This window comes from Nyctereutes procyonoides, unplaced genomic scaffold, assembly GCF_905146905.1.
Source record: "Nyctereutes procyonoides isolate TBG_1078 unplaced genomic scaffold, NYPRO_anot_genome, whole genome shotgun sequence".
Classification (NCBI taxonomy): domain Eukaryota; kingdom Metazoa; phylum Chordata; class Mammalia; order Carnivora; family Canidae; genus Nyctereutes; species Nyctereutes procyonoides.
The window spans coordinates 12,003,569-12,019,010 of record NW_026575034.1 but is presented as its reverse complement, the minus strand read 5'-3'; the positions used below and the strand labels follow the sequence as shown (position 1 = coordinate 12,019,010).

Sequence of the window (15,442 nt, the reverse complement as noted above, 5' to 3'; positions counted from 1 at the left end):
TGGTCTATCGTTGTGGAGCTGACTGAAATGTAGGGTTAAATAGAGTTTCCTCCAAACATATTAAATTTTGTGAAATTAATTTCAATTCCAAGCTTTGATTGGGCAATTTAACTCTTCTGGTCCTCGTTTCCCAGATTTTCTTGGTTAAATTAATTGGACTTTAGCCACTCCTTGCAGTAGAGTTGCAAAAATAGAGTCCCAGATATTACACTCTGTTTGGCAGGCATTTGAAATTCAACAGCCTGAAAAATGATCCAATTTCTTGAGTTGTATTTATAGCTGCAGTATTTATCCCTTGGTATGTCTTATCTGACACAGTTTAAGGTCCAGACCACTTGTCTTTTCCATCGCTCTGTTCCAGGGCAAATATGCTTGGCTGATGTCCCCCAGAACATCAACTACCTGCTTTCTTGGCATCACTCGGGTCTGGGTTGCTTCTGCAGGTGGAAAACCAAAAGTGCCCCCAGAACAGGCCTAAGAAGAGGTGGCTGCTTGGGGACTTACTTAGTCTCCCATAGCTCAACCCCATCTATTGAGCAGGTGTTGTTATTTTCAGTATTAATAAACAAGAGTGCCTTTTTAGAGTGAGTTAAATTTTAAAGTGGATTAAATTTTTAGAAATGTGTAATAAATGCACCTAAATTATTTCATAAAGGGTTTTTATCCCAGTGAGTACTTTCTGCAATTAAATATATTCTAACCCAAGGGTTAATCAGCACAATACGTCACATCATGAAAGAACAGCTGGTTATGTCCTTGAATCAGAATCCTGATTATTCTTCTGTGTTCATATTATAACTATTTGTTTTGTCCTTTCTTACCTGACTCCATTATTCATCAATAACATCAGTGCTTCTTTCATTTCCAAAAATATATCTAAATTCTACACTTGGTATTTTGTAAAAACCCAGCCTCATTTATTCTTTTCATATAATAACAGTTACAATGAAAATACTGAGTCTTTATTAAAATTAACATGTAATAATACTTTAAAATAGAAGTACTAATAATATTCAAATAAAAGAAATACTAAATATTCTTGTTCCTTTGGACCTAGTTTGGGTATATAATAATATTTATCAGCTGATTAATGTTAATCCAAACTTAGAAACTTAATAGATTGTTTTAAGGTTGACATTGTTTTCCTCAATTTAACTTTTTGGGTTTCATTAGTGATGTAAGTCATATTTGAGGCTGTTAGAACATTAAACTATTATTTCCTGAGTATGAAAAAGCTAAGTTATTCTTGTATATACTTTATGGCTCCCAGTATTGATTATTGTCACTTAAAACCATCTTTTGTTGTATTGATGATAGTACTGTAGACAAAAAATATCAATACAGATAGAAAGAATATTGCCAAAGGGGGAGAGATCAGTATTGTGCTGGTTAGTGACAACATCAGTTTCTTTGACAGGCTTCTTGAAAAATGAATATATGTCAAATTCTATTACAAATACTCTGAGTCACTGACTCTCACTTTCTGTATATGGATGTGTGTATCTATATATCTATTTACCTACATATAGGGAGGTAAATAATAGTGTATCTATTTACCTATATATACATCTATTTACCTACATATAGGTAAATAAATGGATAAATAAATATAATATATAGAGGAATTTAACCGATTTGGGTATTTCCCAGAAATAACTGGACTGCCCCTGAGAAGATTCGCCAGGATCTTACTTGTAATGCTCGCTACTCACCATTTGTTCTAGGGTACCTTGGTGCATCAGTAAGCTTCCTGCCCACAGCTGGCCTCTCCAGGGCTCTCTAGACCATGGTACCCACACACTGGTAATGGCAGGAATGGACCAAGACCTGGGGCTTCATCCTCTTAACTTAGAGCATCCAAATAAATTTCATACATGTATACCAAAAGTGCACCATGTGCAAGGCCCTATGAAGATGGAGTGGTAGTTGGAGGTGGTGCTCAAGGGTCATAGATAAACAGAGTGCAACAGATTGTATTTTCCAAAAATAGCTACTACAACATCTCCTGTCCCATATACTATTCAAAACCATATTTATCACTTTCCTCTGAGAAGTGGAGTTAATTTCCTCTCCCCTTGAGTGTGTGATTTTGTGGTTGCATAGAGAGTACAGAGGGAGTGATGCTGCAGGACTTCAGGGGCTGGCCACAAAAAGATTTTCTTTTCTTTCTTTCTTTTTTTTTTTTTTTTAAAGAAGATTTTCTTTCATGGGCTGCTCACCATTGACACCCAGCCACCATGTTGTAAGGTGGCCCAAGGCACAGGAAGAGACCACATGGTGGTGTTCTGGCCAGTAGCTGCAACCAGGAGCCAGCATTGACTGCCATGAATGAGAGCAAAGGAGCCTTCTACTTCTTCCAGTCCCAGCCTTTGAATTTCCTAGCTGAGATCCCAGCCAACGTGGAGCAGAGAAAGGCCTTCGTCTGTGCCCCATTCAAATTTGTGAGCTTGCAGATTTTGTGAGGATAATAAATGGTTGTGTTATATCACTGAGTTTTGGGGGAAATTGTTACTAAGCCACGGTAACCAGAACAGAACTCACAATGTAGTAGGAAGCCAATTACAAATTCAATGATAAGAGCCAAACCGCAAGGTGAACTTGGTACAGAGCTTGCATTCTCAACAGAGTCAAGATCATGTTCCCAAAGGAACAAAAATTGGCTCTTTTTCAAAAGATTGAAAAAAAATATTTTTTTAATGAATAAAGCACTGATATACATAGAGTACACAGCAGATAGTATATTTGTAGTATTTTAACTTCATGAAGGGTGGGAGCCTATGGAAGGGCTGTTTAAAAAGGCTCCCTAAGTGGTGATAATGGGAAGAAAAAGAGATTGAGAAAGTGAACTAGAAGGAGAGAAAGATTCATTTTTAGGCAGAAGAAGACATTCTGACTAATTGGGAGACGACAGCCAAGCCACTTAACTTCTCTGTGTTTCAGTTTCTTTTCTGTGAAATAGGTCAAAGGATATCTAATATTCAGAACTGTTGGTAAAAGCCAAATGGAATGTTGGTAATATTTCTGCTACATGGTAGGCTCTTCGGATTTTGTAGTGGTTGTTGAAGGAGAAGGACTTTGAGTTGGACCTTAAAGGAAAGATGGTGAGTGACAGGTATGGGGGGGGGCGGGGCGATGGAGACGGAGGCATGAACTGACCCAGGTGATGGGAGAACACTTTAATAGTCCGACAAGTCTTGAGATCTAGAAGCCATGGATCTAGGAGATCAGACAGTGAAGATGGGATAGGGTAGACATGGAGGAGGGAGTGGAGACTGGATAGACCATCAGAGCAGGTGCCAGCGACAGAGCTCACAGTCCTTAGTGATGATGAGAGACTGGGCAGGATTGGTCTTGCCTGCCAGGGAGTGGGTTTATAAAGTCTGGCAATAAATACTCCACATATGATTCTAGGATCCCTAGTGCCGGGGTGACATGCAGCTTGGACACCTTCCCCAATCATTCTCTTTACTGGGTATCTCACTCTGTCTCCCACTCCCAGAATCCAAACACTTCCTTATTGATCCACTCAGTGGCTACTTGGCCTGGTACCAAAATTAAAAAAAAAAAAAAAAGGTAGGTGGACAATTGATAGAGGGGGCTGTAGAATAAAAGGCTTAAGAGAGTCACCCTAGTGGCCTGGGTCTCTGTTGGCCAGGTACCAAGGCTCAGCCAGAACAGGGAATTACAGTGTTGGAACTGTCACAGGCCACTGTCCCTAGATGCCTCAGTGCTCCCACAGTGACACAGCCCAGGACTCCTGGTGGTACTTGGGGTCTAGATCCAGGGCAGTGCCACTCCAAGCAATCCCCATGGACTCCCATGAGCCATATGCAACACATCAACTATGCTTAGAATTAGAACCAGTATGTGTGCTAGCACTGCCATTTAGCCTCTATGACATTGGGTCAAATGAGGACAAAAATTCTTAGCTTCTCCATCCCATTGTGTGCTGTTGACTATGAAGAGATAGATAATGGTTATTAGTCTTTGGGGTTCTAGAGGTGCTATTCAGTGTGGCCTGCATGGTGCTGTCTCAGGTGGTGATGCTACTGATCTGTGGTCACATCTTGAGAAAGCAAGACTCCAGGGTACACTAGTAAGGGAAAGAGCCATTATTACCTGGGCCACGGGTTTCTTTTGTCAAAGAGGGAGAGAATATTAGGGGACACATTGTGGGGTTCCTGCTCTTGCTGCCCCCAGCAGGTAGAGCAGCTATGTTTCCCTCTCCTCCAGGATGAAGCCCTGGAGGTACCCCCTGGACTGTGGGCAGAGTGGAGGGTAACCTTGGGCCCTGCGATGTCAAGGGAAGACTGGGCAAATGGATAAAACTTCCTCTTTCTGGATTCCCACAAGGAAGGACAGATCAGTGCTCTAGGCATGACAACTTGAGCCGCTAATAGGGTGGGTCCTCCCCAAAGCATGGGGGGGGGGGCAAAGCGGGGGCTCTTACTGCCCTCATGCCCCATCGGGAAAAGCCATCGTGCTGATGGGAAATGGCTCACCCCAAAATGAACAGACATGTTTGAACTACCGATTTTCTCCACATCAAGTGGCTCCCACCAAGGTCCCCGCAAGGCTCCCTCAGCCCCACCCTGTTTGACCCTGATACTCACAGGCGTACACACGGGGAGGCCGGTGGCCTCCACTCCTACGTGCTCTCGCTCAGCCGGGCCCTGTGCTGCAAGCGGGGCTGCAAGGCACAGCCCTTGGTTTCAGTAGCTCGTCATCTGGCAGAAAAGACAAGATACAGAAGCAAATTATTTCCATGCAGGAAAGGTGGTCGTAGAGGGGTCCCCGGGGGGGCGGGCCAGGCCTGGGCAGGCGGTGGTGTCTGGGTGCGGCCTGCAAGAGGCTGGGAATTTCCCCAGCGGACAAGGGGACCCCGCTGGATCCCAGCGACGGCCGGCGGCCGGGCGAGGGCAGGGGCGGCTCTGCGGCTGCTGGACCCGGGAGGACGGAGGCTCCCACCCGGCCAGCTTCCAGAGGCCCCGAGGTCTGCGCGCGGAGAGGGCAGCCGGCGCAGGCCTGCGCCTTAGCAGGAAGCCGGAGTGGGAGGGAGGAAGGCCGCAGCCCGGGGCGGGCGGGGTGAGGGAGGCCGGGCCTCGGGGCTCCTCCAGGGTGCTCCCCGAGCTCGGACAGCCCTGGTCGGAGCCTCCGGGCCGCCTGCCACCTGCCGAGCAGCTCCCCGGGGCCCCCGAGCCTGGGGTCCCTACCCTGTGACAGAGGAGAGCACTCAGGCCTTACTTGGGGGGTCGGGAGCTGGCCGGCGGCAGAGCCAGCTTGCTGTGGCCCCAGAGCAGTGCCCTAAGTTCACCTGGGCTTTTAGGAACCCACGCGGGCCGGAGGGAGGGTCCCGGCGAGGTGGGTGTGCAGGACTCAAGCAGCTGGGCGGGACTTACAATCTGGTGGCGGTAAAGAAGAGTTCTGCGCATCCTTGCCTTGCTCTGGTGGCTCAGTTGTCCCAGGAAAGGCCACAAGAGACGTCGCTGGGTCGCTCTCTGGCCCCGTGCTGGCCTCTGCGGGCTGGGCCAGGCTCCCCTCAGGGCCACCTCCAGCTCCCAGCTCCCGAAGCCCTCCCCGCGCTGCTCCTGTCTGGGCATCAGGCGGGGAAGCCCCGGGAAATGGGCCAACCTTGGCCACCACACCGAGAGGTTCCAGAAGGGCGGCCTTTTCCACGGTGGCTGCTGGGCTCCTAGGAGGTGGTGTCAGGTGAGAGGCTGGCCCTGGAGACGTGCTCCTACCCCGGGATGCTCACAGCTTCCATAAACTGTGTCGCTGTCACACACAAGTCAGGCAAATGGGGAGTGATATTCTCATCTTCTCTTGACGAAAATCCACCTTGGATCCTGTTCCCACCTGTAGATCCGCAAGCATTTCCCGCCCCGCAGGTGCGCTGCACAAGCACCAGAGCAGGCCAATCCTTCCAGCTGAGGCGTTCCGGGCTCTGTGAGGCTGCCTCCCCGCAGGGCCGAAGCCGCCCAGGGCCCGAGAGCCCCGCAGGCTCCCGCAGCCGGGCGTGGTGGGAGGGAGCCTGGTGTTTGCAGGGCACAGACAAGGCCGCACACAGAGGTCATAAAACAAAATTTATCTTTAATTTGTAAGTGTCAACAGCAGTACAAAAGATGGAGTGATGACGACTAGATTAAGGGTAGAGAGGACAGTCTTGAGGTAAATGAGCATAAATAGGCAGTTCTTATAGACACTCCCCTGAGGGGCCGAGGCCCCTTCATGGCATATACATTATCACCCAAAGATGGCAGGTTTAACATATCAGGAAAGCACCTTGTGCAAAAAGAAAAAAAAAAAGTAGCTAAGGTGCCAACATACACCAGGATAGATAAAGACAGTGTGTCTTTCAATTTTGTCTTTTCCCTTAATTATGAGGCAGAGGACGGGAAGACTTTGAAAAGTGTCACTGAAAGGTTATTCAATGTCGAGTTTATCTCACGTCAATACTGCACAACGAAATCCAAGAAACGTGTGTATGCAACAAAGCTAAGAACAATGATTCATTCCTTTGAATTTGAAGAGATTCTTTTTTTTTTCTTTTCCCATTTCTTTAATCCTTAGCAAACTTTTTTTTTCCATTATCAAGAGGAGAGTGTGAGAGAGATGTGATGGCAACCCTTAAGGTCATTTAAAAACTTTACACTGGACTGTACAAGATTTTTTTTTGATAAATTATTTACATTTTCAGACTTTCAAACATATTCAAAGCAGCAATAGACACTAGTTTTTATGGTTTTTGTTTTTTTTTTTTTCTAATTGCCCAAATAGTTACCAGCCATGGGCCAAGTAGGTACCTGCGTTATACATAGAATTTCTACAAAGAAAATCTGCAGTTAAATTTGCTGGAGGGTGTAGTAAATGCCCTTAGCATCCTACGGGCCACACCCGCAGGGTTGCTAGAGGAACCAAAGCACAGTACCTTGACAACAGCCCTACACGAACTTTACACTTTGAAACAGCAGCCAGCATGTCAGTCCAGCATGTCAGTGAATTGTGCTGATTAAATTAACATAGAATACAATCTCACAATATACATCACAAACAAATTACAAGGTCGGGAAATAAAAGAGTTACAGTAAGATAAGTTATGTAGTAACAGCTTATAAGCTTGTCTAAGGTAATAAAAATTTTACATGACAAATACAATAATGAATGAACATAAATGCTAAGCATTCTAATTGGCTACAAGCTGGAGAAGGGTACAATAAAGACTGCACTTCCAAAAAAGCAAAGACACGTATGACAAAGGAAGACAAACGGAGAATGCACATGAGCAGATCTGCAATGTGCAGCATACAAAACAGTTAAATATTTGCACATTCCCCATACTCCAAGAGCACCAGCACTGAGGCCTCACCTTATGCTTGTGGTTTTTCAGGAATAAGAAACTACTGAGCAAGATAGCAAGATATGTCACCGAGTTGCCGTCAAGCGTTCATATAGCCACGGACACCGGCCGGAAGAGTATCTGCCCTAAACATTACCCTTCTGCTCCCTGGCCCCCCTCCCCGCTCCCCACCTCCTCTAGCCCTGCCCCAAAGGTACCAGCGTTCCCAATACTTGTTCATGAGCTTTTGGAAAGCAATCTGTCCCCCAGAAGGAAAGATGGCAGGGGGGTGGAAAGGAAATGCGTTTGCATATCAATATTTTCAATGATATTAGCAGAGGGTTCCGCTCAACAGTATATGGCATCAGAAACAGGACATAATCGGCAGGAATAACAGATAGAAGTTGTTTATTAAGGAAGAAAACATGTCAGGGGGCAGATGACTTAAGGAAATGATGCAAGTGCTTCTGTAAAAGGACAAATGAGGTCATACAATATTATTATACTTTGAGAAGTGAGCTTGAAGTGCCAACTCAGTCCTTAGACAAACGTGCACAGAATCAGGCAAGGCTACAGCAACCATTCTTGTCATTTTCTCATTATGAAGGAAGACCCAGTAATAATTTCAATACATTCCTCTAGCTGCATTCTTTGTAGTTGTTGGCACTCGGTACAGGACTTCTCATACGGCTTAAAACTACTAAGTGATTCTTTTTCCTTTCTCTAATGAGTAGTTAGAGGTCAGCTCTTTGCAAAATGAGTAGATTGAGAGAAGCAGCCTCTGCCCGCGGTGTTCCACTGACCGGGCTGCCTTCCTCCTGGGGGTAGCTGGGCTTCCTCGGAACAATCCCCGCTTTCAGTTAAGTGCCTGAGCTCCCGGCTCGGGAGGGTGTGCTCCGAAGTAGCAGCCCGGCTTCATGAGGGAAAGAAAGAAGCCTTTAATTTCAGCCCTAGAGTGATCACACCCTTTTCAAACACCCCAGGCTCCAGTGGGGCTAATGTGCAGGGAGGCCAGAGTTTGACAAGCTCAACAGCACTGTGAGCCCACACCTGAATTTAGAACTTGGCCTGGGAGACTGGCCCGGGACCCTGGCATATCGGATCAGGCCCGACGACAAGGCTGGGGAGTATCAAATACCAAATGAAGCAAACTGATGTGCTCCTAAAAGATCGAGCTGAATACATGTGAAAATGACAAATGTTCCCACCTTCCTGGAAAAGGTTCTGCTTCGCCTCTGCCAAGGAGATGGAGAGACTGCCTGCCTGGCTGCTCCTGTCCACGGATTGACCTTTTCTTTCTCCTGTTCTCTGCCTTCCTTCCTTCCTTTCTCTGCCCTCCTTCCTGCCTGCCTTCCTTCTTTTTTGTCTTTCTTTCTTTCCTTCTTTTCTTTCCTTCCTTCCTACCCCATATGGTCCATTTTTTTAGGAGAGGATCGTGTGCCAGTGTCCCTATTCTAAGTGACAAGGAAAAACCCTGGTCCTGTAAGTTCTTTAACGCCATGGAGATCATTTTTCTTTGATTTGAAGATACTGTGAAATAGGAAGCACTGAAAACAGTTGATGAGCATTCTTTAATCTAATTGGCATGGTAGGACTTTTATTAACGGTCAATCTCAGAGGCAGATTTTTTGCCTGTAGAATGGCATTCACGCTTGTTGCTATGAAATGGTCACAGAACTACCTTATAAGATTTATGTGGATTAACAAAAGCAAATTGACTCTCCCCCAGCTGTACTGGAAATTTAGTATGTTCAATTCATTGACTTTCTATAAGAAAAAAAAATCAGTAAAAGTCTGAGTCTGTGGACAGTGGATTCCAAACTGCATGGGAACCCGACTGAAGGGTTTTACTGCCCCAGCGACAGGTGGAACGCTGCTCTCTCACTGTGGCTGCTAATTCACTATCCCCATGAGGTACAGTGACTTGTCAACTTCTAGTCTGGACCAACATATATGGATAGAGAACGAAAAGGAAATACATAACTTATATCTCGCTAAGTATTCATGAACCAAAAATAAATTCTATTTCTATGTTATATTTACATAATTAGAAAAATCTAAAATGAGATGGTAAAGTCATAAAAACTTTGTTTAAGCCCCACTGAAAATAAAAAGAAGTGATCCCTATGATTGTCATCCTTAATTTCCATGGATATTTAGAGCCACACTTGGCTAATAAATAGAATAAACTTCTAATAGGCAGAATTTAGATTCAAATACAGCATCACTGTTTGACCCAATGAAAGAGACGTTTACAATCAGATCATTCCTGAATAGCCTTTCACTTTTAAGAACATGGCTAGAAGTAACTGCACCCCAGTACTGAGGCAGAGCTGGAGCTAAAACAAAGTGTTCATACACACATGTATTTTGCATAAATAAATGAAATAACAAGACATAAAAATGACTCAAATCCGGCAACTGTGAGGCAAGCCCACACGAGTCGAAACAGATGACTTTTGTTCATGTCGTTTTCGTACAACAGTTTCACATTAGTCAGAAGTGATAAAAAATACCATTTATATCCAGTGCTTATAACACTTACGAAACAACATCTGTGAGTGTGTGTGTTTTTTGTTGTTTTTTTCTTTCTTTTTTTTTTTTTTTAAACTACAAGCAAAATCAAGTTTCAGTCCTAAAGAACAGTCCTTTGTTCTCCACCAGCCCAGAATATTATTTTGGCATGGTCATAAAAACAAACAAAATTAACCTACTATTCTAAATGTTTGCCTTTGTGCAAAATTAATTACATACAATACAATGCTAGCCATACAGCACTCTACCTATGCGGCAAAATAAAAAAAAAAATTAAAAAAAAAAGGAGAGAGGAGGAGGAGGAGAGAGCAAAAGCACAAGTCAAAGAGAAAGAGAAAAAAACAGGAGTATGAAGTGAGGAGGAGAGGTATATAATCAAAAGAAATCAGTAAGACAATAATAAATATTCATTTTTTGAGAAAATGACCTCCTCCTCATTTGAAATAAATGTACAAAAACAAAGTTCCAATCCCCGACCAATACTAAGAAGAAAACATTCCTATCAGTACCTTAATCAGCTTATGGAGAGCACTCCCAGCTAATGACACAACCAGTAACATCTTGGCTAGACCTATTTATTGCTAGTAGGTATGGCCTTGAGCACTCCTTAAATAAATATGAAGGTACACTATTTTCTTCCAAGTGACAAAAATGGCTCAAGAAATCTGATGGGGCCGTTCCTATGTCCTGGTGATCAGATTCTGGGTTGTCCCATGAGGTGAACTGTCCCATTAACTGACATTTTCGCACCGAACCACTCCGGGTGAGGGGTGAGGCTCCCTCCCCCGCCATAGGCAGTCAGTCCTGGTTTCGGGAAGGTCAAAATGGCATGGTTGAGCTCCCTGAAGATAGGAGAGGGGGAATGAAGCCTCACTGCCTCCCAGCCCATCAGCAAATCTCCAGAGAAACCCTGTGTGACCAGTGCCTTTAACAGGGAGGCATGCCCCCACCCACGTGGCCACCGATGGAGGGAGTGAGCCAGAGGAGCTCATCTGCTGCCCCAGGAGTCGTCTGTTCCCCAGAGTTAACAGTAGGAACATCCCCTATAGGGAATGTAGTTCCCCTCCTTCTCCTTCCCTATGGTTTTCTTTCATTCTCTGGATGTATCATGACTCTTTGCCTCTATCTTTGCCTTGAGGCTGTCCTGTGGCTTCTTGCATCTTGGGGAGTTTGCAAAAACACTCCCTAGATGTGCCAGATGCGACAAGGCAACTCAGGGTGGAGGTGCCAGCCCATGATGGCATCACCGTAGCCTCCTCCGTGGGCCACAACCTTGGGCTTTAGGCTTGGCTGCAGGACCCTCCTGCCTGGCAGTCACCACTGCTGACCCTTGCTGCCAGATGGCATTTAGGGGAAATGCCACTGATGCAGATCCTACCACTGTTGCTAAACTGAATTAGAGGGAAAGTCTGGCAAAAGGTTTGAGGTCACAGAGAACCTCAGGGGCGTACCTGTCGAAGTGTAAGACTCTACACCTGTATCCAAATATACAGCCCTGCAGCCAGATACACACTTATGTTTAAAAACAATATAAGTATTTGATAGAATCTCGTTTCAGAAATGCTTCCAGATGCTCTGGGGACATAAAATCACTATGTACATCTTTTGTATGTAGCAGGAGAAGGAGGTGAAAAGGGGCTGAAAAGGTCTTCAGGGAAGGAGGGTGAAAAACAAGAATTATTAAATTAATGCCACCAACATTTTTTTTCAAATAAATAGTAAGTGGACCCTTGACATTCTGGAATGAATAAATTATTTAAGAGAAAATGTGTTAAGACTGAATGTCAGGGTTAAAAGGCAAAGGGATAATGGATGTAGTGAGAGGTGGTCTCAGGCAGAGAAGACCACCACGTCGGTCTCTGGTGTGGTGATTGCTCTGGTGCGCGCACGTCGTACGCGTCACACGCTGATGGCACGTCAAGAGGCAAACACGATTGGGTACATGCACTGTGGCAACCTTGTTCATTCCTTACAATATCTTGTCTCCAGATTCCTGAGTACTTTACCATTTTCTGGAAAAAAAAATGTGTGGTTTGCTATTTTATTTTAAGATGCCAAAGATTGTCTAAGACTTTGCAGTGTCTCCTTTAAGACTTTTCAAAATATTAAGATTCAAAAGTTACGAAAAAAGTTTGGCACATTCAAAGTTTAACTCTACACATGGAAAAATGGAATTCCGAGGCCTTTTGAATATGCTCTACATGCAGCTGCACACGCTGTGGACTTGTCCTGTTTCACAATATGAAATCCTCAGTTGTTCTCTAAAATAATTCAGAATAAAAACACATTCACAACCTGTAGGCCGGCACAGCATACCTGAGTGAGAATGTTTAACCCCATCTAAAACAGTAACTTAAACCTTTATCAACATCCAAAAGAAAAAAAAAATAGTAAGACAAAAATATAAGACTTGTAAGACAGCTATGGGTTGAGATAAGTTTTCAAGTCCTGGTGTCTCATATTTAATATGTCTTCACCTAAGTTTAAAAAAAAAACACAACAACAACAACAATAACAATAACGACAAAAACTCAAGTTCATGAAAAATCCGGGAAAACTTAATCTGTCTCACACTTTACGAAACAATGAAGACCATTCTGCTGATGTAACTGGAGAGCCACAAATGCATGCGGGCTCTTTAAGAACTTTTTTGTGGGGGGGAGAGGGGAGGTGAAATGTCCAAGTACTTTGATTCGGCAAACACACACTCCTCAGTTGGCACTGACAGCTTCGGGGGCCTCGTTTTCGCTGCTATAGTCTGATTTGGGATCGTCGTCATAGTCGTCGTACATCTCCATTTCATCCTCTCCGTTGATCATCTCGTTGCCCGCCAGGCTCCCGCCGTCCGTCTTCAGGCCGTAGGTGCCCTGGATGCCCGGGAGGCTGGGCTCGGGGCTGGCCGAGGTGCTGGAGCAGTCAGAGGCCATCTGCGGGGACGGCGTGGTAGTTGCCATAGTGATAGCACCGGGATACACAACACCTGTTCCTGTGGTGATTGGAATCTGAGGCTGCTGCCTGTAGGGGTTCAAGAGATAGAATAAAACAGGGGGAAATACCGATGGATTCGTTCTTGGCGGCACTGGAACTCACCCCCCTACCCTGCGTTGCAAGAGGGGGCCTCTGCCTGCCATTCTAAGCCAGTGACAAAAGGTGGCAGAGGTGCTCCCTGGAGGAGTCCTGCGGGGAGCTCCCTGATGCTATCCTTGGGCATTAGGCAATACGGCGGGGCCGTGTATTGATGGCTTTGAGACAAATGCTGTAGTCAATTCCAGAAGTTACACGCGACAACATTTTTTAAGATCTCCCAGGATGATAAAAAAAAAAAAAAAAAAGACTGGTAGCGTGAGGCCCATTTTACTGCCACTGCTAAGCAGGCTTGTGTCTTCACCCTGGCTTGAGAACTGCTGGAAAGGGAAGATGGAGATGAGAAAGGATCAAGTGTGTCCCAGAGAGTCAGGCTCAGCCAAGCGCACATCTGGCTCCCATGCAAACGTCTACCCGTTTGTGCGGCTGAACCTGTGGGGACGCTCCCTGAAGGAGCTTCTCTGGTCTTCGTCACGGGAGGATCATCCTGGACGTCGTGACGCCCGAGGCCCTGGGCTGCATGCAGCTGGGTTGGAGGAGTCAGGAGAGAGGAGCAGCGAGGGCCCTCCCACTTGTCGGAATAGCACGCAGGGCCTCAGCCCAGCTCCTAGCCAGTGCCCGGGCTGCGTCACAGAGATCATTCTGTCACCATGGCCCTCTAGTTCAAATACGCCTCCCGGGCCCTCCGTGAAGGTCCGCTGCCCCCTCTCGGGGAGACACCGCCCTCTGCCCCTCCATTCATTCCCCTTGAGGCCTTATAACCGGTTGAAAGAGTCAGACCTGGGGCGCCTGGCTCACAGCCTACGACTAAAGCGGTATTCTCAGGGCTGCGGTGCTTACCAAGTGCTCCTCAACCTTAACGGACCATAATTACAATTTATTTTCATTTCAGAGTATCGCCGCAACTATCCTTTCTGAGCTTCGGTTTGCAAACCTTCACAAGAGCTGGGGGTCAGGGAAGTCTGGGAAGGTCCTTTCCCCTTTGGAGACTCAAGACTTCTGGTCAGTCTGTCCCTTGAATAGTTCTTATTGACTCTCTACGATATTGTTAAAACTCTCCATCTACTTCAGTCTAGCAGAAAAATACCCCGCATCGATGAAGAAGTAGCTTAGTGACCAGCTATCCTTTGACATTTCCAGGATAATTTTCTCAAAAAGCCCTGCATGCCTTCCAGCCTGAGAGAGGGAAAAAATGATAGCAATGACCTGGAATCGCTGTGTGAGACACCTGACAATGCTACCCTCGACCATCTCCTCCCGCCCCCACAAGGCCTCACAATGATTCCTTCACCTCTGACCAAACATAATATAGCAAATATTTTCATACATATTACCTCATTTAATTAACATGGCAAGCCCAGGAGGTATTGTGGCGCCCAGTTTTCGGATGAAGAAAGTATAAGGCCTTGCTTAAAGCCCAGCACTCAACAACCAGCAGAGCCACCCTGGGAACCCAGGTCGCATGACATGAAATCCTATCGCTCTTTCCACTACGGATATTCGATATACAAATACACTGTGCTTATAACGGCTCATAAAAATTCCTGATTTCTATAGATCCTGTCAGTACCCGGTTGACACTAAGCGCCTGATATTGATCCATTTTCTATGATGTTCATGGTGATGTTTTTTTTATTGCAAGAAGATCATAGAGGAGTCTATATCTCTGCATAGAAGCAGTTCAGAAAACACTAGTTTCCCTTTCATAGAACCAAATTCTACAAATAGTATACTTCTGCTTTCTACCTTTTGGGCAAATTAATACAAAGTAAATTTCATGCTAGCCCGCCCAAGGCAGCGAATGCCTCATTAAATTTTTTACTGAACTTGGATAATTGCAGTAAAAATATTTTTGCCTTAATCACATGAATGTAGAGTAAAAGCTTTTATTGCAATATTAACCCATTTTACAGATTTCCCAATTTGGTGAGCTAATCTATAACATAAACTCTACACACCATACACAATAGCAAGTGGTACACTTTCTTTTCATAAAGGACATTCTCTTTTCAGAAAGAATAGATGGTCAGTTTTGTGGTATTTTTTTAAACAAGTTATCTATATTTATTGCTCTATTAAATAAATCTGAATTGAGCTCCTATTATGTGCTGGTGACAATGCTTAGATGCTTTCACATTATCTTCCTCAATCCTCACAATAAGCCTAAGAATTGAATATTATTTCCCCTCTTTTATCGATGAAGTTACCAACTAAGTTTCAGAGAGTTTAAATTGGTGGTCCAAAGCCATACGAGTACCACAGCCGGGAGCTGAACCCTTTCTCAATGTCAAAAATTCTCTACTGGATATCAAGATCAGAGAGAGAAAGGCAAGCTCACATGATCAGAAAAATACTTGACAATATGAATCAGAATCTAACTTCCAAACTGGGATCCACATATTTAAAAATACTTGGACATTAAGTTGGTAATGGAACATTAAAAACAACCAACCAATAAAACATCTGTACAACTTCCTTTCTAGACGG

General features: G+C 44.9%; 1 protein-coding gene across 1 annotated transcript in view; it reads right to left on the bottom strand.

Moving 5' to 3' along the window:
• Positions 1–6,070: 6,070 nt before the first annotated feature.
• Positions 6,071–15,442, bottom strand: part of SOX6 (SRY-box transcription factor 6) — a 411,290-nt gene continuing 401,918 nt past the window's right edge. Inside the window, exon 16 of the mRNA XM_055317952.1 lies at positions 6,071–12,886. Within this exon, the coding sequence (XP_055173927.1) occupies positions 12,583–12,886 (304 nt within the window). The 3' untranslated portion in view covers positions 6,071–12,582. The remainder of the gene's footprint in view (positions 12,887–15,442) is intronic.